The 22,680-nt window shown below is 39.9% G+C and overlaps 1 protein-coding gene across 11 annotated transcripts in view; it reads left to right on the top strand.

Moving 5' to 3' along the window:
* Window positions 1-2,492: 2,492 nt before the first annotated feature.
* The window catches only part of KLC1 (kinesin light chain 1), a 46,695-nt gene continuing 26,507 nt past the window's right edge, over window positions 2,493-22,680 (top strand). For 2 of the 11 annotated variants that reach the window (XM_040067697.2, XM_040067693.2), the window contains exons 1-2: window positions 2,498-2,775; window positions 19,483-19,744. In XM_040067697.2, coding sequence (XP_039923631.1) covers window positions 19,484-19,744 — 261 coding nt within the window. In that variant the 5' untranslated portion in view covers window positions 2,498-2,775; window position 19,483. Of the gene's footprint in view, window positions 2,776-14,078; window positions 14,253-19,482; window positions 19,745-22,680 lie in introns of those variants that run through there. The other 9 variants (XM_040067699.2, XM_040067698.2, XM_040067705.1 and 6 more) reach the window with 7 other exon arrangements.

Here is a 22,680-nt window from a genome sequence, read left to right as displayed (position 1 = left end):
CTGCAGGAGGGAGCTTAGAGTGTGTGCTGTTTATGTGGGAAATTGCCAGCATGCAAATACTTGATTAGCCAGCATATTATGAATCAGGGTCATAGCTGGAGTAGTTGCTTTGTTCAGGGATGCTCACATCCCTGGTGTAAGCAACTAATTGCAGGAAATCTTTTAAAGCAAATGTGTGATTGGAAGAAAGCAATGAATATTGTTTATTCAAAAGGCAGGAGTGGTTCCTTTGAATCAGTTCTCTTCCATAATTATGTAATTAGGGCATGTTCTATTTTTAATTCAATCTCTTGCATATTCATGAGAATACTATGAACCTGTGAACCAATTGGCATAACTCTTTAAAATGTAGTTTGCATAAAGGAATGCCCTTCAGTATTTTCCCCCTTTTGTGTTACTGTGCAAACACATATTTCACATTATTATAGTTGGGTTGTATTGCCTGTTTAAATTAAAATGTGGTTAATTAAACCATTAATAAAAAATTGCCAGAGAAAAGTTTTAAATGGAGATGAAGAATGCAAGAAACTGCTGCTCAGAAATACTTGTATCAAAATCGGGTTTTGCTGGACAGCTGGATCTGTGTAAGGTATCAACCAGAGAGTGGAATTCTGTAAGTATACTTTATTTGCCTTTTCAAATCCAGCAGTGGTTCTCTGTATTTGCACTCTGCAGCTATCCATGTTCCCCTAACTTTGCTGTTTCTTGTGGGCTTCTGTGACTCTTCCTATTCTTCTGCCTCTTTGACAACAGCATTAACTTTGATTCTTCTGACTTCCTGCTTATTCTTAAGAGTCTTGCTTTCTCACTTGACTCTTCATTCTCAACATTCTCACTGCTGTTCTGTAGACTTGCTCAGCATCGTACGTGAGGGCAAACATACGTAAGCTCTGCTTTCCTTGAGTATTTTAAATATTACCACTTAGCTGAGGCTGCATATTTTGATTTACCACTATACCTCTATGTTCTTCTATTAGGTTATGATTCATACCCTGTATGTACTGCACGGACTAGATAGTCATTGCAGGTCCCCTCCAACTGAATGATGCTATTCTATTCTATGTGGAGCTCAGGTGATAATACATCACAAAATAACTCTTTCAGAAAGTTAGGTTGTCACTAATCCTTGATGATTTACCATGTACATTTTACTGCTTTGCTATATTTAATGTTTGGTTAGTTTTTGTGTTTTGGTTTTTAGTTTTTTGTGTGTGTGTGTCAGAAAATATTGTGGCCGTTCCTTCCTCTCTAGCAGGAGTGGGAATGGAATTAGAAGCTGCAAAGAAATCGTTCTTGTGATAAGTGTCACTGAGTTCTCGTGGAAGTCTTACTTTTCATGTGTAAACCTGTGTAAGGGCAGGGATCTTTCACGTAATTCCATGCAGAACAAAGACAAGGGTGTTGAAATATATTAGCAACACACACTGAACTCTATGTGGGGGCCCAACCTTCAGCCCAGAACTCATCCTTCGGCCCATTTCTCTGTGTGACTTATTCTGTGAGCTGCTGCACACTGCGGAGATTTTAATGCGCATTTCATAGAGCCAAGAGCCCTTCAAGAATATCCAGTCCAACCATCCACGCAGCACTGCCCCTGTAGCCTCATAACCACTAAAGCACATTGCCCAGTGCCACATCCACATGCCTCTTGAACACTCCTGGGGTGGTGGCTCCACCACCTCCCTGGGCAAGCTATTCCAGTGCTTATAAACACTTGGCACCCTGACAGTGAAATTTTTTTGGTCTAATATCCAATTATCTCCCATCCCAGTGGAGGCCATTCCCTTCTGTCCTTCTCACCGCAAGCATGGTAGAAGAGACCGGTCGCCACCTCACTGCACCCTCCTGCCATGTAGAGTGACGAGGATTCTCCTGAGCTTCCTCTTCTTGAAACTAAACCCCCTCAGGTCCCTCAGCCATTCCTTGTAAGATATGTTTTGTAGGCCCTTCACGAGGCTTGCTGCCCTTTGCTGGACACACTCCAGCACCTCAATGTCCTGTTTAAAAGGGAGTGGAAGATTTTTCCCAGAGGTGTTCAACTGAGATGAAGGCATCAGTTTCACGAGTCCTACAGTCACCATAACCCCGAACTTCTTCCCACTCCCGTTAGTTCAAACCAGCGCCAGGAGCATCAGCAGTGGTGCCACCTCTGGAGCGAAACCACCCCAGTGTCACCGGCATCTGCTCTCCGCTGACACCCACGTGAGGCAGACGAGGCAAATCTTAGCAAGGTTTACCGCGGCCCGCTCTGGCAGCCTCGGGGACGCACCTGAGCCGCTGACCTCCCTCAGAGCATCCCGCCCGGCGCTGCCCCGCTCCCGGCAGGGATGACGCCATGCGGGGGGGCGGTGGGCGAGAAGGGCGCGCGGGCGCTTGTGGGAGAAGGGGGGCGCCGCCATGTCAGGCGGGGCGGGAGGGAAGGAGGGAGGGGAGCGCGGGGCGGGACAGGGGCGGCGGCCGCAGCCGCAGCAGCAGCAGCCGGGGCGGTGGCGGCGGGTGCCGGCAGCTGTCAGCGCCCGCTCCGCCGGCGCCGACCACCGCGGCCCTACCAGCGCCTTGCGGGAAGCGCTGGCTGCGCCGCGGTGCTGACTCGCTTCTTTCTCGCCTTCCCTCCCTCTCGCCGGTCCTCCCTCCCCCCCAAAAAACCCTTTTCCTTCCTCCCTTTCGCCCGCCCATCGCTGACATCCTCCTCCGGCCGCCTCCCCGCCCCGGGCTGCGCGGCCCCCGCCGCCCCAGCGAGCGCTGCGCACATCGCCCGAGCTGCAGCACCGAGCGGTGAGCGAGGGGAGCCGCCCGGGCCGGGGCCGCCGGGCCGGGACCCGGGGCGAGTGTATTTGGGTGTGGGTGCGTGGGGCGTTCAGTTCCTCTCCCTTTTTATCCGCCGCTGCGCAAACAACAAAAGGCGGCGCGGGCCGCCCGGTCCCCCCGCAGTGCCGCCGCTGACAGCCGGCCCCGTCCTTCCCCGCGCCCAGGGCGGGGTGGGTTTTTGGGGAGGCTCTTTTTGGGCGTTTTGTCAGTTGCGCTCAGCGCTCGGCTGCGGGCAGGGGTACGTGCCTCGGGATGGGGATCGGCTCGGCTTTGTCCCCGTTTCCTCTGCCGGCTCCCCTCGGTGCTGCGGCGGGCGCCGCCCTGGGGGGGAGCGGGCAGAGCGGGCTGGGGAGGCTTCGGCCTGCGGCTCCGGGCGTGCGGCGCTTTGTCCGCGCTCCCCCCGGCTTTGGGGCTGTGCCGCTCCCCTTCGGAACTGGCGAAATGCGAGGCGAGGACAGGTCTTCTTCGGGCTTTGTACATAGTGACCGGATTTAGGCGTTGTAGGTCACCTGCCGTGCTGTGTAGTCGGAGGCGATTCAAAGACTTAGGTCTTGCCCGGATTTTTGCACCTCCAAAATAAGGAAAGCGTTGGTTAGAAAAGCGTTATTTTAGTAAAAATACATAATTGATTTAATTGATAATTAACTGTCTTTAGAGCAGAGGTTGATTAGAAAGATACTTTAAAACCTTACTCAATTTGCTCTCCAGGTTTGTAGATCTGCATAGCAATTGTATGTAATCAGAAGAAGGAAACTTCTTGACACTTTATTGAATTCTGTGTTCTAAGCATATTGAAGCACATTTTAATGACCAAGGTGGCATCACCCAGTGTAATATTGTTGTGTGGCTTTTTGAAGGTGGCTCAATCTGTGATGGTGCTCTTTTTTTTTTTTTTTTTTTTTTTTTTTGTGTGTGTGTGTGTGTGTGTGTGTATGTGTGTGTTAGTGATTTCTGTTAGGTGATATGATGTAAAAGTATCAGTACTCAAAATACTGGTCATGAAGTCAGAATACAGACTCAGAAAACAAAACCGGCTAGGAAAAAGTGAAAGTCTGTTTTTCTAGTTTGCTTTGAACAGCAAAATTGTGAGCTGGTGTCATTCACCTAGCATGCTTTCATGTTTACACATAAAATTACTAGAAACTAAAACAGTTAAAATTGATTTTTAGCTGTTTTGTGCTTGGCAGAAGGTTTAAAGACAATTACTTTGCAAAGTAATTGTCTCTTTCACTTCCACTTTTGCATTTGCTCATCACTTAAATAGGAAACATGCACAGAGTGTCCATTGGAAAAAGAGGAAGAGGAAGCTTCGAGATTTCAGACAGCTTAGCATTTGGATTTAAAAAAATGCCCAACGAAACTGAAAGCAACACCTTTTAGAGTGCACAGTTGATTTAAAACTCTTTTGGGAAATAGCTTTATTTTAACTGAGTGTGAATTCCAAAGCTTCAGCGAAACACGATAGAGGATGTAATAACCCTAGGGTTACAGATACAATTGGAAATTACACATTCAGCATTTACTGGCAGCAGAGAGAAAGCTGATCCATCTGGTGAGGCTGTGCAGAGGACTTTGTAAGTCACTTGCACAAGTATTTTTTTGTAACCACGTGGTTTAGGAGGACCTTTTCCATGCAGTTAGAACAGCTATGGAGAACTCTGGTGGTTCCATTTAGGTGGGCATTTCACGTAATGCAGAAGCATGTGGGTAAAAATAGGGAATTTAAATTGCCCATTCCTGAAACTCACTCCTCAGTGCAATATCACTTCTGCATCGTGTTGCAGTTAAAGTTTGGCAACCTTCTTGTTTCTGAAGGATGATGATGGAGCTGGACAGTTCCAGTAATCAGAAATTCTAACAGCACTTTGAACATAGATTCCCTTTACTTGCTAACTAAATACAGTTATATTTCATATAACTAAAAAAGAGAATAAAGTTATCTGCCCAAAGGTCCTGTGAAATAGCCTCATGAATTGTTTGTCAAATTCTTATTATACAATTAGTAATGCCTTATTAAGGGAAATGGATTCTTTTAAAAGGTCTGTGTTTGACAACAGAGGAATCACACGCATAATTTGTAGTTAAATATACAGGAGTCCTGAACACAATCTGAATGTTTTTAACATAGAACAAAATACACTGTACAGATGTTTAAGGCATATAAGGACAATTGCTGCTTCCTGTGTTTATGGAAAACTTGCCATGCTAATGTCAGAAACCTCTTACTCATGTACTGCTTATACAGTACACATCTCTCTCTCTATATATATCTTTTTGCATATGCACACGTACCTGCATATATTTCTTATTTAAGTGGGAGTTTGGGGGAATACTGCAGCCTTATATTCAGTTCTGAGTCTGTTTTAATGCAACTTCCGTTTCTCTTGAAATGTGGACTTGTGCAGTTACTCTTTCATCTCTTCTTCTGTTTGACTTCTCTGGCAGACATGCAATTGGATTTACTCTGGGATTAATAGCATCTCTCCAGCTTCATAGCTCATGATTATTTTAAATCTCAATTTAGTATACAAATACTTGTAAAATAAAATTTTTATGAGAGGATTGAAAAATACAGAAATTTGGGTAAATTCATAAATAAGCAAAGTGTGTTTTCCTATTCAGTGCTGAAGACCAGAGTAGCAGATAGTGATAGGGACAAGCATGCTAGGTCTAGTTAAATTAAGATCCTTTGTAGTCAGCGTGCCTCCAGGGCGTTGTTCAGTATGACACAACTGTAAAAATGGACCAATTCCATCATCATCTCAATAAAGTGGGTAGCCACAGGGTTTCTGTTAATTCAGCCTTCATAATATTTCATGTTTCCAAAGCATTTCTAATTGTTTTACAAGAACGCAGTATTTACCTTGACCAAAGTTTAGAAAAACATTTCTTTTCAGTGTTCAGTTTGATTTTCCTTCAAGCAAAAGCATGACTAACACAACGTCTAAGACATACTTGTTGTACTCAACAGACAGAGTTGAGTACTGTCAGAGACACCTTGTTCACTCTAAAAAGATCCTATTTGACTTCCAAATAGAACTGGTTGTAGTAGTTATCCTGAGTCAGAGTCAGCTTCAGGTGTTTTTGAGGTAATAAAATCTTCCCAGTATTTCATTTAGTGAAACATTTTCCTTTCTGTAAGTAGGATGCAGAAGAAAGAGTGGTTCCTTTGAAAAGTTAATAAATAAATGCCTGACCAGAAAAAGGTGCCCTTTTTCTGACTTGGATTTGCTGAGATATTTGTTGTCTTCATTTTCCAGGATTTAAATTGGGCACTTCATTACAAGGATTAGAGCCAGAATTGCAGATGCTTTCAGTGATACAGGAATTACTTCCAGAGGGTTTTATGTGAGGTGTTTTGTAGTCATCAGGCATGAGATGACACTATACATGGGGCTTTTTTGTGCTAGACAATTAACATGCTTCATAATTAGAGGCTGTACTGAAAGGGCAAGCATGAGGACTGAAGGGTGTATGCATACTTCTAGTACCCATCATATATTTGCGAATGTGAACAAAGGATGAGCACTAAATCACAGTTAACATTAGAGGTGCTGATTTCTTTAAATGTGTAGGCAGTCTGATAGCTGACAACTTCTTCAGATTCAGTCAGCTAAGAAAACAGATGCAAGTAATAGTATATGTGTGTTGATTTAATCACTGTTTGTTTCTTTGAATCCAGCTTATCTTCCAGGGACGCTGCTATTTAAATGCAGTCAGAAACAATTTTTACTCTGGAAGCTGTATTTTGGCTTTGGCATGTACGTAGAATTAAAATGAATTTAGTTTGTCAAACAATTATTGTTGGTTGTGTTTCTTGATCAAAATGAGAAAGCAGGAGATCATCTTATATTTTCCAATATGCTTTCCTTCTGTTGTCTGCTTAAATGGACGTAATTTGTACGTGGTTTCTCAATATCAAGCCTTCCTTACAAGGGAAAGCAGTAAAATATCTTTTGTGGGATTGACTTAAAAGTGAGGAATTTCATATTTTGATTATTTTGTTAATACTCGCCATAAACCCAATTCATCATGTTGAGATTTTCTTTCTGGGATAATGTGAGAAACATAGCTGAGTTTATTAGAGTTTAAAGTGATAGAACAAAGGATGTCACCAGTCTAGTGGGTAGTACTGGCTTCCTTACATATCTGTAGGGTGGTGGCTAATTATATTACATTTATTATGTGTTGTACCCCAGCAAACTATTTGAAAAGTTAACACTGCATTTATTAATGTTCAGAAGTTCAAGAAATGTCTGACATAAATCAGCTTTTTAATATTCCTTGAAAAGTTGTATCTACACGTTTGTCTTTTTAAAGGACAATACATATTTTTTTTTCAGGATTACCAGATTAACTACTTAACTACTACATACGAACACAGATAAGGATGAAGATAATTTATGTTAACAAAAAATTAAGATTACTGGCAGTGTGCTATGATTCGAACTTCTGTGTGGTTCCATAGTGCAGAGGGTGGTGGTTTTAAGCTTTGTAAAGGATTGCAGTAACTGCATTCCTGCAGCATATCTTGAGTTTGCTCCTTCCAGCTGACAGTAGCTGATTGATTTGCAAACCATGTCATACAGATTACGGAGTGACAGGGAGGAGCAGGGTGTGTGTTGGTGTGGTTCTGCTGCTTTATTTTTGTTTTCTGATGGAATATTTTTTTAAGATTAAGTGCTTCTATGGATGTTCCTTTAGCAAACAACATCAGCCTGAATAGTGTGGGAAAGCCACAGTTCTCTTTCTTTTCTGGCTTGAGCAGCTCCCATTTCAGAGAGGCTGCTGTTACTCTGTCATCCCTCCTGTCTTTGCCACGAGTGGATTTTAGTACACCCCCATCTTTAATGTTTCATTTCTTCATGTGCTTAAATGGGATGTTCCACCCTGCTCTCCCCCAGCTCCCAATCACATTTAGTGTGTGTTTAAAGGGAGAAGGGTTCATGAAAGAAGTGGATTCATCTCTCCCCCACAGTGGCAGAGTGTAGTCAGATTAATGCTACTAGGGGGATGGGAGTCTGTGAGGACATAGGGGAGGTTATAGTTTTGAACTAGGAGGGGGACTACAACCTCCTATAATGTTTCTGTTGACAGCATAGGAATATATAATTGATCTCTGAGGATGTAGATGAAATGTTCTTCCATCTCAGTGCTGGTTTATGTAATTACATAGTCCTACTGGTTTTTCTCTCTCCTCCTTCTATCAACACAGCTTGCTGTATGGCAGCCTGGGGAAAGTGTATTTTGGTTGTGTTTATGGCCTGAATCATTTTTCCTTTCTGTCTCTTCACCTCTGATGGAAAAATAATCCAGTAAAAGGCACATGTCTGCATTTTGATTTATTTTGCACAGGGATGTGAATGAATTGTATGACTGTGTGAGAAGCATCACCAGGTTATTATGTCTAGCCGTAGCCCTGGTGAGTGAAAGAACGCTCATGGTCTGGTGTTTGCAGGAAGCCAGACCAGAAGATTCAGTAGCTGTTTCTGTCTCTGAATTCCTCTGAACACAGAAGGCAATAATGGGTGGAGAATAAAAGAATGTGCTGTTGTTTACATTTACCATTTCCCTGGATGTAGTACCCAAATATATCAGTATAGTAGCATTCAGAATAATGAATATTACTGTACTAAAACCCACAGGGGGGGTGCAGAAGTCATGATGATGTTTGGCAGTGTGTTAGCACATGATAGTCACTAGAGCTCTTGCTAGAGGTATAAAGGAATGAATCCTCAGGAAGACATGTTAATTCTGAGGAATTACGCATTTTGGGAAGGTTAGGTGTGTGAACCTGAGGACTGTGCCTGTGGTAAGGCAGAATTGTGTTTAACAGAGAGGATGTAATAAAACTGCTTCATAAGATTCTGGTCTGGGTGCATTCTGGAACACATGATACTGGTCCTTGGTTGGCACTCCCAAGGGCTTAAGAAATCGTACAGAGATGGTATGTAATGTGTTCTTATGGTAGCCAGATGTCCTAATTTTTAAATAATTTGTTATCCATTCCATGCCTTTTGAAAAGACAAGAGGCACCATGGGATAACTTTGTCTCAGAGTCTCAGTAATATGCTGTTACTTAACTGCATCTCCTTTCCATTGGTTAGAAAACAGATAAAGGCAGATTAATGAATCAATTACCTTGCTTTTAAGTACTTTTTATTCAGTTAGTATCAATTTCTCTCCCAGGAGTTTTAAGTAAAAATCATATCCTGCATGTTGATTTTAGCACACTCTTAAAATACTGCTGTTGGAATACATTGTTTAATTAAAGAATAAATTCTTGGGTTTAGAATTTGTGCTGAATGCAGGTGGAGAGCAAAGATGCACAGCCCATTTTTGAAAGCGGCATTTGGTGGGGTTTGAATTAAAGTGACTGCTTGTACTTTGTGTGGCCATTGCATCTTGATCCACACCTATTTGTTAGGATAACAAATGGCTTGAAAATATGCTTGCTGACTTCCATTTTTTATTTCCCCTTTTTGTCTTGCAGCCTGTAGGCTGGCTGCACATGGAGCAATGCTTGCAAGCACATGATAAGGTACTTTTAATGGCGTGGCTGTTTTAGGAGGCCACTGTTGAGCCATCCTTGGGAGGGGGATGCTTTCAAAACAAATTATCCTAGCGAGATGGTTTAAAAAATAATACTCAAATGAAACTTCTAGCTTCTGTGTTTATTTTCCAGTTAGTGTGTGCTCTTGTTCTGTGTCAGTCCAGCAGAAGAGCGGTGTCCTGCAGCAGGGTGGTGGGAACTGTCACACGAGTGGTGTAACCACAGCGAGGATTTCTGGAGTCCCAAAGGGACAATCTGTGCCCAGCACTAGCTAAGATAAATCAGGAATGTGAAAGATCACTGGAGAAGAGGTTGGAACTATGGTTGGTCCTCAGATGTGAGTGCACAGAATGTTAAGGTGCCTTTGTGAAGCCTGCTCTACTGCTCAGTCCCTCCTGACCCGAGAGAGTTCAGAACATCAGAATAAGGTCTCCAGATTATGGAGTACTTAAGAAGGAAATTATTCCCAACCCTACAGCTAAGTCAGCTTTCTGCAGTTGTATAGTGATATGGAGTTGTTTTTCTAGATGGCTGTATTATTTGCTGTGCTTTCTATAAACTTAAATATTTAAGGTGTAAAAAAGAATTATTCTCATAACTGGTAGTTGCCACTGAAAGTATTGATTTTGATGTAATATTGAATGGGTTAGCATTAATTCTTTCTCAATATTAACGATTATGCCTGCAGAGTTTAACTGTGCAACTTTTTCTGTAGTCTTTTTGTAAGAACTGGGTTATTGGTTTTGCATTTCTTTATTGGAAGGATAAGCCGGGGGAAGATATTTTCCCTAAAGCTTGAAGGAAGATTCTGCACAGTTTGTGGATCTTAATGTAAACTATTAAATAGCTTCAAAACCCAGTGTAAGGATTTGCTAAACCTAAAGGCTGTTGTATGCTGAAACAATGTTAGTGAATGTTCCTTTTGTGTTCCTTCTGCAGAAGAAATTGCCCTTTTTCTTTTTTCAGTCCAGAGAACCCTTCTCTTCAATGTCATCAAGCATGTAAGAGCATTGGTAGTCAGTACCCACAGGAAATTGTCAGCAGAGTTTCCCACGTAGGTCCAGTGATACGAGGCAAGCTCTGGCCTTTTCTGCTCTTCCTGAATGCATTTTCTAGATGTTTATGGGTATGCTATAAAAAGTAGCTTTGGTTAAGATAATAGATCTGATGTTAGTAAGTGGAATTTTTAATGTATTTTGGAAGACTGATTTGACGGGAGCATTACTGTGCTTCTACCTAAGTGCTATTTAGAGATTAGATAAATAGGTAACATAAACGGATGCTTACTTTGATTAGTCAATAAAGCAATTCTTGTACAAATTAACAATGCAAAATGAAAGAACTAGAGTCAAGCTGAAAAAAATTTTTTGTCTACGCTATTGACAGCTGCAAATTGCAAGACAGGTAGCTTTTGATGTTGCTGTGTTTCCTATTTCCTCTATTACCCTGTGTACCCTAACCCTATTCCAGTCTCAAAGTCTCTTACACCAGCAAGAACCAGCCTTATCAATACATTTATCGAAATTCATTGAAGACCTGGTTGCACAAGGTGGCCAGTCCAGGAAGAACCAAGTGCTGTTTTCACACAGAAATCAATGTACTCTGTTGGAATATTGAGGGTGAAAACTGTGGAATTTGATAGTGATGATGGATCTGTTATTCAGACTTTCTTGACAGTATTTATTTAAAAAGACAGTCAAAATTTCTTTTTAATCCACCTAAAGTAGATAATTTATGAGGCATGTCTTTGTAACTACAAAATACTGAACTACAATACAATTTTTGAACAATTAGGCTAGATTTTTCCTGATGTATCTTTGATTCTTGTGACGAGACATTTTAATTACTAAGGGTTATAATAACTACTTTTTAAGTCTTTACTTAAAAAGACTTGCCTCTGCCTTCTGATGCATTTAAGTAAGTTTATTCTGTCTTTTTGTAACTGCTCTTAGTACAGTCATGATCATTTTGTTCAAGTGATCCAGTGAGGTGGCTTTGTTGTCGTATGCAGAGGGCAAATCTCTTGTGGCCTAAACTGATGTGTTGTGCCAGTGTTTTAGGGAAGGCAAAAAGCTCTCCTTTCTCAAGATCCATTGGTAGCTTCTTGGAAGTGTTTATTAGTGCTCATAGAAGCTAAGGAAATTTTTGCTTTGAAGGAGACCAACAGATGCTGTTTCTGTTGACACAACAGCGGCACAGAAGGGAGGCAACTCCCTTGCTCCAAGGGGTAGGAGACTTGGAGATTTGCAGTCTGTCTGCCTTCAGAGATTCCATGGACATAACCAAAATTGAAAAACATCAGCACTAGATTTGGCCCAACACTGCCAAACAGCGTAAGAGGGTTGTGTTCAGTTTTACTGTTCTGGAAAAGAATGGGGTTTGGATCTTGCCACAGGGCTGTTTCAGATTTTGAGTAAGAAAGTGTATAACAGATGACAGCAGCATCGAGTAACAGAGAATTTATAAGCTGAACCTTCTTGAAAGTCTGGCTTTTAGTGTAGATCCTCTGGACTCCTGACTGGGTCTGTGGGACTGCCTTAGACACGCACACACACACACATGCCTGTCAAATTTCTTTTGCACTTGCTTCAGCTTTGACAAAGAGTAATCTTGGATGTGATTGCATAGAAGGGTCTTAATATCCATCCAGTTTCATTTGAAATCTGAGGTATTAGAAGGGCTTAGGAATGTGTACAGAGAATAAATTTTTCTCTTACATGCTTATAATACATCCAGCCAATTGTAGTATCTAACACTTCTCAGAGAATCTACAGTGATTTTAGGATATGTTTCTATTCTGTGTTTCAATCACTATATTTTTAGGCGTTTGGAAAAGGTAAAATGCAGTTGGTGAGATATGCAAGAAAGAGGATACTTTCCCTTGATTCCTTTCACACAAATAATGGGAATAGGCATAAAAATGTGCTGGAGGAAGTCACATCATCTGAGGGTCTCAGTCAGCTGCAGGATTTGAACAGGAAGAGCAAGATGGGATTTGGCCCACAGCATTATGGAATTCCAGATATGTTTGAGTCTAAAAGAGATTTTGGAATTAGATGGGCAGGTCATCTGGTTTGTCTGCAGTTAAAAGGATACAGATCTGCTGTATCGTGATAATTGAAATGCTAGCTAGTAGCCAGTGTTTATTCAGTGCACTACGGTCAAGGGATTGACACCATAATCTTTTCTTTAAGAGGAAGAATAATCCTTGTAGTTAAAGAATGCTTTTATGTCACTGAATACTTTTATACCGTATACAGATTTTTAACTCAACTATCTCAGCAGAAAGTAATAATTTTCTAATTTTCATGAAAATAGTTTGCTTGCTACAGAAGAGGGCTGAGTGCTGAAATAACTCTCGAGGCATTTTTTTCCAGTTTTCTTTGAAATGTGCAAAAGTATTTTTTTCAAAATAGTATCAGATTTGTTACCTTTAAGAATCCAAGTATGACTGCTAAGAAAGTGTGCATTAGTGTTGGAGTAGCACGCTACAGAAATCTAAATCAAGAACTCTGCAGCAGAGCAAATCTTCATAGCTTGTACTTTCTCAGCAGTGCAAATCATCTTAGCTTGTGCTTTCTCAAAGAGAATTGTCAGCATCACCCTTACTAAAGGCTTTATAGGAGCTATTTTTGCTATCATCTCTTTTTTTTAGCAAATATGGTTTGTTAGTCTGCGTTTCTCCATAATAACTTCTTCATCTTCCAAAGAATCTGAGGATTTCCCCTGAAAGGCATGATTTTTCATTTTTTTAATAGCAAGCTCCAACATTAGAAGATGCCAAGATTTATTAAGGTAGATGTACAGTGGCTGCATTCTTCAGCTAAACAAGTACATAATCCTCTTCACTTAAACATAGTTTAATGCAGAGCATGGGCTTATTGGTGGCCTTTGGGGTTTCCTAGAGGCTGACAGGGTGTTTTTCAGAGATGGATGCTGCTGTGATGCAGGGGTAGAACGTGAGGCCACACTGCCTCTTCCCGCTGATGCCATGTGGAGAGTAGGCTGCTCCTGGCAGTCACAAGAGAAAAGCAGCAGCCTTTTTGGAGATGTAGAAGTTTCTGCCAGTATTCAAGGGGGTTTTTTGTGTTTTACTCCTTTTAGTCAATCTGTCCTTTGCTTTTTATTTGCTTATTAATAATGTCTCGTGCATTTCTTCAGAAACCTCTGGGCTTACTGTTAGAAATGCCAAAACTTTGCAAAGGTTGAGTGTTTGTCCAGTTTACCAACACAGACATTTTGTGATGTTAAGACTGTAGGTCAGATTCCAAATGTGATTGAGCTTTTCTTGGGTTGTGTGCCCTTGACGTTAAAGGACTACAGGATGTTTTTTTAACAGTATTTACCTAGCATACCTTCACTTTAAACCAAGTGGTAGGGCAGACTTCTACATTTAGGGCTAGCTCTGAATTAAAGGCCGGCAGGAGGAGCACAGTAATTTTTTTTTAAAATTCAGATGCTTACTAGCTGGAAATTGGTAGAAAAAGTGACTCCTTGGAGAGGGGGAGTTTCTCTGTAGCTTAATATCGGTTGCTAGGTCATGTGTGAACTCCATCCTCTTACCTGCTTCTGGTCAGTGATTTACAGCCTCCAGTATGTGCTGCTAATTGGCCTCCCCGAGTTATTTTTAAGGTAGCTCGTGTACCCGTGTGGTACATGCTGAAGGTGCTTCCTGAGCTCCCGCATTTGGAAAGCCGAGGCAGTGCAGAGGTGCAGCAGTGTTCTGTTTATAGAACTGGGTCAGCGGGTGTGCCTTAAGCCTGACCTCCACCAGGACACTGTTTGCAGGTGCAGTTCCAGATTTTCTATTCGATGCGCATTCATATGTAGGTGATGAGAAGAGTGATGACTAGCGCTGGCAGGAAAGCTGCAGTCCTGAATATGTCAAGAGGTAAGAGCTGCTTTCCTCTGGGAGTTTAGAGATTGTGTAATGGAAGGAAATTCCTGAGTATAAGGGATCATTTTAAGTAAAAGGAAGGCAAATCAGACAAAAAGGGAAAGATTATAAATATTCCTTATGGGAATATGACTTGTGACAGCAGAAATGGTCTCCCAGGTAAAGATAAATTTAACATCTTAAATTTGAAAAAAACAACAGGTAATCATTGTTCTTTCAAACTTGGAGATTCTGACTGAAAACCATAACAGCAGTGTAGTCCAAATGGAGTGTTTGTTATCTGAGTACTTTTACAAATACGTTTCTCAGCTTATGAAAGGCATCCGTGAGTGATTCATCCTTGTCATTTCTGCAGTCCCTGAGCTGCCTGCAGGAGAGGTGCGGCTAATGCAGGGTTTGACACACTACTCAGTCCTTCCCGAACTGTTTTTCATCTCTTGCCTTTGTTGCTCGGTTTCTTTTTGTGCTTGGAGCAGCCTGTAATGTTTTGAGGATTGTTTGAGTAGGCAGTTTTCCATATTATGAAGATTAGTAGTTAAAGCAGCTCGTAGTGTTTGAAGATGCTGCCTTCCATGATGTAGTGAGAAGTGTTCTTGCTCTGAGCAGGGAATTAATGACTTGTAATTTGCGGCTCATGCAAAATTGATACAAGCACATGGCTGATGTAGAATGCTGAGCCTTGCCATTTAATTAAGGAGGAGCTCAGAGTGAAATTAGGGTTAAAAGCCTTGAATAGACTGATTATTGTTGGGAAACAGTGAAGTGATAGGTCCCTATTAGAGATACAAAAAGCTTAAATAAGTATAACTTTCCACCATAACTTTGTGGAATTTGCACTGCATGTGGGTGACAGAGCCCCTAGGTATGGCTTGAGCCAGTCTTGTAGCAACTTTTACTGTTGGGAAGATGATTTTTTATATGCAAACACATGGTTTCCATTTCAGCTATGTTGCCTGTTAGCTGTAAATTCAGAAAAAAAGTTTAAGGGGAATTTGGCTTGACAAAGCAGTTTAGACTTGGGGGCGTTTATAATTTATTTATTTAAAATTGTATTTTGCAACGATAGTGATCAGATGTTAAATACATTAAGAATTTATCATCCAAGCTTTTAGTACTTGAAACCCATTAAATAATAAAAATATCAATACAGAGGGGGGAAGTCCTTAGGGATTACTAACAGGGAAGAAAAATTAGAATGGTTTTATTTATTTGTTTTTTAGGATCCATGCTAATATTTAATCAAGGAAAAAAAATCTCATGGGTTTTTTAGAATAAAATTCTTCCTTGATAAATTTTCTTATGCAGAGAGGGATTCATATACTTTTTGGCACAGGAATATTTTGAGGTGATCTGCAGGAAAACTACTCTTCTTTAAAAGCAGCTGAGTAGGTAAAGCTCTTTAAGAGATCTTCAAATATGAGCTGGGGAGCTTAGGTAGCTGGCTGTGGTATGTGTATGTCTGTGGGAGAATTGGGGCACAAATTTGTGATGTCAGCATTACTAGTGTAGTTGGTTTGCAAGTTTTATGAATAACAAAATACTTAAAGTGATTAAAGATAACAGCCACTTAAGTTGTTTGTATATGGTGAGATTATCCCAGTGGTTACACGACTGAAAGGCTTGGCTTTGCTCTCTCTTCTTTGGTTCAGGCTCTTGCTGTTCTCAGGCCATTTCTTTGTTTCGAGCTTATGTTACAAAATGTTGTGGGAACCTCTTTAGTAGAAGATGTTGCAAGGTTTTTTGTGTTGATCTGTCAAAGTTAACTAACTTCTGTGTGTTTTGAGACAGTGGCTTATTTTTCCTAAAAGTTGGAAAGCATTAAGTGACTTTTTTACTTCAGCACAGTCAATATTATAGCAAACAAAGAAGGAGGATAGCATTCAGTATCTAAACAGATGCATACTTGATATAATAGGTAAATTTCTTAAGCCTGCTATTGAGTTTGTAACTCTGGCTGCATTGCGGGTTTTTTTCCCCTCATCCAAAATTGGGTTTTATAAACCTTTGTACATCTTCCTTTTTTTGCTTTGTTTTCAGTTGTACACCGAGCTAAAAGCTAGTATTTGAATCTAGAATTCCTGCCCAGCTAAAATTTGCAGTGCAGTGGAGTGCAGGACAAAACTTACAGGAGCTTAAGAAGCCTTTGCCTACTTAATTTTTTTTCAATAGGGAAAATGTACAGGAAGAAAGAGTTAACATTTTTTGAGAAGTGACAATAGAGAGGCTGGGTAGGTTTTGTCTCCTTTCCTCTGTATATATCCTGCTTACAAGCTTCATTTGTTTGCTTCCTGCGTGGCATTTGCTGCCTCAGGATATTCAAATTTAATTTACAGAATCACAGAATATGCTGAGTTGGAAGAGACTCACAGGGATCATTGAATCCAAGTCCTTGCCCTTTATAAACCCATCCCCAATGATATGATTTTGTATTCAAATATGGGCTTGTTTGATGATCAGGCAATGTAAAATACACTTCGTAAAAAATCATGGAAATAGCACCACACCTTCACTTAGTACCCTTAAAGGCTATTAGATATTTATTCATTAATTTTACTCCTACAAAGAGTCAGGTTTGATAGCAGGACAAATTATATGTTTGTTATCCTCCTGTTTTCTAAATTATTCTCCCAAGCACAATCTATAAACCTCTGAACACCTACAGACACCCCACAAAACTTATTCCAAAAAGATTTATTTCTTTCCTGTTAGTGGGAGAGATTGGAATTCCAACAGTGTTCACTAGAGGAGACTTAAGAATCCCTCTCCCAGGCTGCAAGGACCTTCAGGTCTGTGTCTTGATGCATCCTTTGGCTTGGCTCCAGCTCCAGGAGATTCCTTGTACTGGTAGTGCAGAGGCAGTGGAAGCTTCTAGCTATGTTTGGGTTGGAGTGAGGCAGCCAGAAAATCTGACACACTAGATTGAGACAGGAGGAATGTATTCATAAAGCAGGTCTGGTGCTGGGATGGTTTTAGTGTGGTTTTGCCCCATCATGTTTACACCTGCTTTTCTTCTCTTCAAAACTCCTGTGCTGGCTTAGCCATCCTTAGTTGTGGCTTTAGTGTATTCACCCAGAGCTATGGGCTTGTTAATTTATGGTATTAATTTATCTGTGTTTACCACTTAGAATTAATTTTATTTCTACTGAGGTGTTTAAAATGTGTAATTTTTTTTTTAGAGACAGCATCTATGCATGCATTACATATATGTATGCAAACATCTGCTTTTCATTTTTGCTGTAAAATGACAGAATATTGAGGCATGCAGAAGAAATTGCTGCTATCCCTGTTCAAGTAAGATGCACAAATCATTAGATGTCTCTGCTGGTTTTACTTCCTTATAATCAAAGGTTCAGTTTTGTGCATTCAGGATGGAAATCGTTAATTGAGGCTGTGAAAGCGTGCCAAGGGTAATTAGGCTTGAGTTGTGAAATTAGCATAATCCATAATGATTTCTTATATGGCTATGTGTTAGAAGCATTTCTTTACAAATTTGGTCCACATAAATTGCAGTTCATTTTTCTACACAACTTCAGAGAGTCTGTACTTTAAAACTGTCTTTTTAAGCATTCTGGGTCATAGTTCTCAGGTTATAAATGGGAAATGTGTAAATATCATTCTCCTCATCAGGTCTTCGTGGGTTAATTTCTTATGCCATGCTAGGTTAATTGCTTTATACAGATTTATATGTTCCATATTGATTTATTTATGAATATGATGTTATTGTATTACATCTGGGTAAAACCAAGTTCACGCTTCCCCAAAATCTGTTTTCAGACAATAGATTATTAACAAAAAAACCTCTTGTCATTTACAGCTTTTGTTTGGTAACAGGTGGCTGTGCCTTTTGGGTATTGTATTGCAGGAGATCATCCCAGACAGCGTAATTTGAGTACATATAAACAGAAAGATCAGCCTTTTTTTAATATACAAAAGCATAAGAGCACATCCTTTGGGTGTTGTCATGGTGTGCATATATGCATGTTCTTACGGCAGTTTTAATTCAAGACTTAAATGGTTCTAATTTTTTTTGCTTCCTCCTAAAATTAGACTTGCTTCTATAGTATGAAGTTTTAATAGTTTTAATTAATTTTAATTGTTAGTTTAGCGATGGTTACCCAGGTGTCTTCACATAGATGGGATAATTTATTGCTTTTGAAAAATCTTTCCTATTTTATTCTAATTCATACTTGTTGGTTCGCTCAAAGATTTAAATACCTGAGGTATAGAGGAGTAATTTCTCAAGTCTTTATTTTCATTATAGAACATTTTTTCTGGTGATTTCTAAAAAGAGTCAAATGGTTTGTGTGTCTTCTCTTTGCATTTTTACATTGTTAAGCTTGTTTGTCACTTCAGTAACAGCATGTGTGATAATTAGAGTATGTGAGCTTCTAAAGTTTTTTGGGTCTTCATTTGCATTTGGTAGAGGTGTTGAGAAACATCCAGAAATTTACTATCTTTAGTCTAATGCATTAGAAACTGATAAAATAGCGCAGTGAATTGTGTCTTGCTGCAAGAGTTGTACTATACAGACTGTTTTTTTTCCAGCATGAGACAGGTGTTGCAACTTCATCAAAAAAGCTGTATCTAGACCTATAGGCAATTGAATGTGTAAAGTGTAGAGTTAAAATAATGAATTAAAGGTGTCCGAGGGGATAGATGTGATGTTCAAAATACATAGTGATAAGAGCTTTTGTAGTCCTTGGGAAAGGATGAAGCTGGTGTTTCCTTTTACAGGAAAAAGATTACTTTTCTCATGATGGGCTGATGAACTCTTTCAGAAGGCTGGATGATACTTATTCAAATTCTTCAAGCTCTGTTTTGTGGGTTTTTTTTTTTTTTAGAGAGCTAAAGATCAGTAGCATCTGCAAATAGCTGTATTTATTATATAATGTATTTTATACACCAGCTACTTTGCTTTTGCACAAACCAGAATCTTGGAGATGCAGCCCTGTTCTTCAGCAATTGCTACAAATTCTAATGCCACATCATAGTCTGCGTTTAATTATGTGTTGTTTTTTGGTTTATCAATGAGTGCTAATACTAAATCTGGAAATAGAAACTGGAAAACTTGAAACTGTTCAAACTCAGGACATGAAACACTGTAAAAGTTGTGCACAAATATAATTGCATCCTGAATGTACATTTCAGACTTTATTAAATTTGCAGAGTTACATGCTTATTTTATTTTTCCTTTTGTATTAACTAGCATACTCTTCTGTTTCAGAATGTATGAAAACATGTCCACAATGGTGTATTTAAAGGAAGAGAAGTTGGAGAAGCTTACTCAAGATGAAATCATTGCCAAAACTAAGCAAGTGATTAATGGACTAGAGGCACTGAAGAATGAACACAATTCAATTTTACAGAGCTTACTTGAAACACTGAAATGTTTGAAGAAAGATGATGAAACTAATCTGGTTGAAGAAAAATCAAACATGATTCGAAAGTCGCTGGAAATGCTGGAGCTTGGCCTTAGTGAAGCACAGGTAAAGTTATGGTAAAAATTAAGTATTTCAGTCATTTCTCTGCAGATCTTAGTAATATGCTGGGACATTTACAATTTTCTTGGCTATTAAGGACAAAAGGCGCTGTAATTAATAGAAATAGTTACTGTCCATTGTGCTGTGTTACAGAACTAATTATGTGTTCAGTGTTAAAGCACCGAAACTCATCACTGGGCTCTGCTTGACATCGGTGAGACAGTAACATTTTCTGTTTAGACTTTTCCACATCAGGCATTAGGCAGGTAATATTCAGGCAGCTCAAGAGCTGAACAGTGGCATTTTAGCTCTAAATGATGGCACAGGAAAGTCTCAAACAAGCACACATATAATAAATGAAGTTGTTCCAGCCTTTTAGCTTTGGTGTAGCCTTAAATTCATGTTTATATTCCTTTGACTCAGATTTTTTATAGTAGCACATGACGCTTTTAGAGCTTAAGATTCTCTAATGTTTATTGAACATTTTACTAAACCAGAATTGAAACTAAAAGCATATTAATGTTTAGGACCTGAGTACAGAATCTGAACAACTTTGACTGGTGCATTAAAGAGAGAACTCAGAGCTAATTTCTATGGACTCTTAGTCGATGAAAATACCATCTGAAGATAAGTGAAAAGTTGCATGTTTACTGGGTTGTCAGGACTGCATTTACAGTACAACTTCACGGTATTTTGTACTAAGTGAAGAACCTAAAGCGACGTGATGTGACAGTCATCAGTGTAAAATGGCAGAGTGTTTGCCAGTGAGTTAGCTCTACATTAGCAGGCTTTCTGTTGGTGTGTAACTGCTCAGACTGCTGCTCTGGATCGAGCTGTTGCTGTGTGGTGATCTGGAAGTTGTGTGCATTGGATCACGGTGAATTGAGAGTGAGAGGATGAAATGTGGGTTATCAGACAGGGGAATGTAGGAGCCCTGGACAGGCTGTCAGGCCTTAGTGTATATATTGTACACACTTTGATGCCTTGTACAGGAGGAAAATGCTAGAAGATACATGGAGTAAAATTGCAATAGTTGAGTTACTTTAATTGGTTGAGGAAGATGTGCAAGGGAACCAGTAACTTCTATGTAGTATTAGGACTCTGAAAAGCTAGTTCTGATTCTTGACTCTAGCAGGAGCTTCAGATGTAGATGTTCCTGCCTTGTTTGCCTCACATAGTACTTTGTGAGCTGTGGTGGTGAGGAGCCAAGAAGTCTGCGTTTGCTGCCTTTGTTAGGAAGCCAATTCCACTTCAGACTGGTGCTCTCAGACCTGATAAGGTTACTCTTCCTGAATGCTCTGAGTTGCAACAATGAAGTATTTTTAAAATTATTTTTTAAATTTAAGATACGGAAATAGATGTTTTTTGTGGCATGCATGTGGGTCTGGTGATGTGTTATTTCCATGGAAATGAGACTAACTTTGCTGAAGAATTAATCAGACTTTTCTTTCAGTTAATGGTAGTGAGTAAGACTACAAAATGTTTTAGTTTGCCATTATAGCTTGTTCAGTGTTTCAATACATTGACCCTATTATTACACTTTTCCTAAATATACTTTCCAATTATATAAATGTCACTGTTTGAATTGACCAAGTATTTAAAAATATTAGAACATTTTTTAATATGTAAATAGATACATACTGAAGTCTGGAGTTTTGGACTGGTGTTAGGAAATTATACCTGGAGTTTTCCTTACTTTTATAGGAAAAATTAGTTTCTAAAGTCTTAATGAGTGTTCTGACACCTGAAATTTCAGCTAAGGACACCATCTGTTTCACATTAAATACTTAGTTTTAACCACTTAAAGATAACTTTGTTTTTAAGAAACCATGAAATTGAGGAGATGAAATACTAGTATCTTGGGGCTGTCTAACTGATCTAAAAGATTTGTACTCTCACCAGTGGTCCATTCTTGCAAGGTGTGCATCCTGGGACTGCTGCCAGCTGTTCTACATGTGGCAGTGGGAGATTCCCTAAACAGTGAGGGGAGGATATCTTCTGCTGGTAGTGTTTGGCTTTCACCTAATAAGCTCCTTTTTCATTTAACTTTGCTCAGCAAAAATACCCCAGTCCAAGTAAGCTGTTTTTATGGGTGTTCTATTTTTTTGTCTTTAATGTGACTGTTTGAAAGTCTGCTTTCAAGCTTATGATTAGTAATATAAAGTGCATCTATAAATTGTGTGTTCAGTTGCATATTCAGATCTCAGTAGAATAAATGTCCCTTTGAAGTATTACCATTGTGCTGAGGTGTTCATCTTTAGGAGCTATAAGCATGTATACAAATCCTTTTTTTGTCTGGAAAGTGCTAAATTAGAACTCTGTGTTAGATTTTAGGTTATTTATGTGATCCTGCAAGCTGAAAGTATTACTGCTCCATTTTATGTTAGTGGAACAAAGATTTCCAGTTCAGTAATCTAGTTCAAATTTTTAATGTATTTTAAGATTATATTTAATGATCAGGGAATTCTGAAACAATTTTAACCTCTGGTAACGTCATGGAAAACAATTATTTAGTAAAGAGCTCCTTTAGGTTGGGACCCCAACAAGAGAAAGACATGGACCTGTTGGAGCAAGTCCAGAGGAGGCACATGATGACAGTCAGGGGGCTGGAGCACCTCTGCACTGGAAACAGGCTGAGAGAGACGGAGAAAAGGCTGCAGGGAGTCCTTAGAGCCCCTTTCAGGGCTGGAAGGGGTTACAAGAGAGCTGGAAAGGGACTTTTCAAAGATCATGTAGTTATAGAATAAGGCAGAATGGCTTCAAACAGAAAGGAAGTAGATTTAGATTTGGTTTATGAAGAAATTCTTCCCCGTGAGGGTGGTGAGGTAGTGCAACACGTGCCTTATCCCTGGAAGTGTTCAAGGCCAGGTTGGATGGGGCTTTGAGCAAGGTGGAAGGTGTCCCTGCCCATGGCAGAGGGCTGGAAAGAGATGATCTTAGAG

Source organism: Hirundo rustica, chromosome 6 (assembly GCF_015227805.2).
Source record: "Hirundo rustica isolate bHirRus1 chromosome 6, bHirRus1.pri.v3, whole genome shotgun sequence".
Lineage (NCBI taxonomy): Eukaryota > Metazoa > Chordata > Aves > Passeriformes > Hirundinidae > Hirundo > Hirundo rustica.
This window is presented reverse-complemented; position numbering and strand designations above follow the sequence as displayed.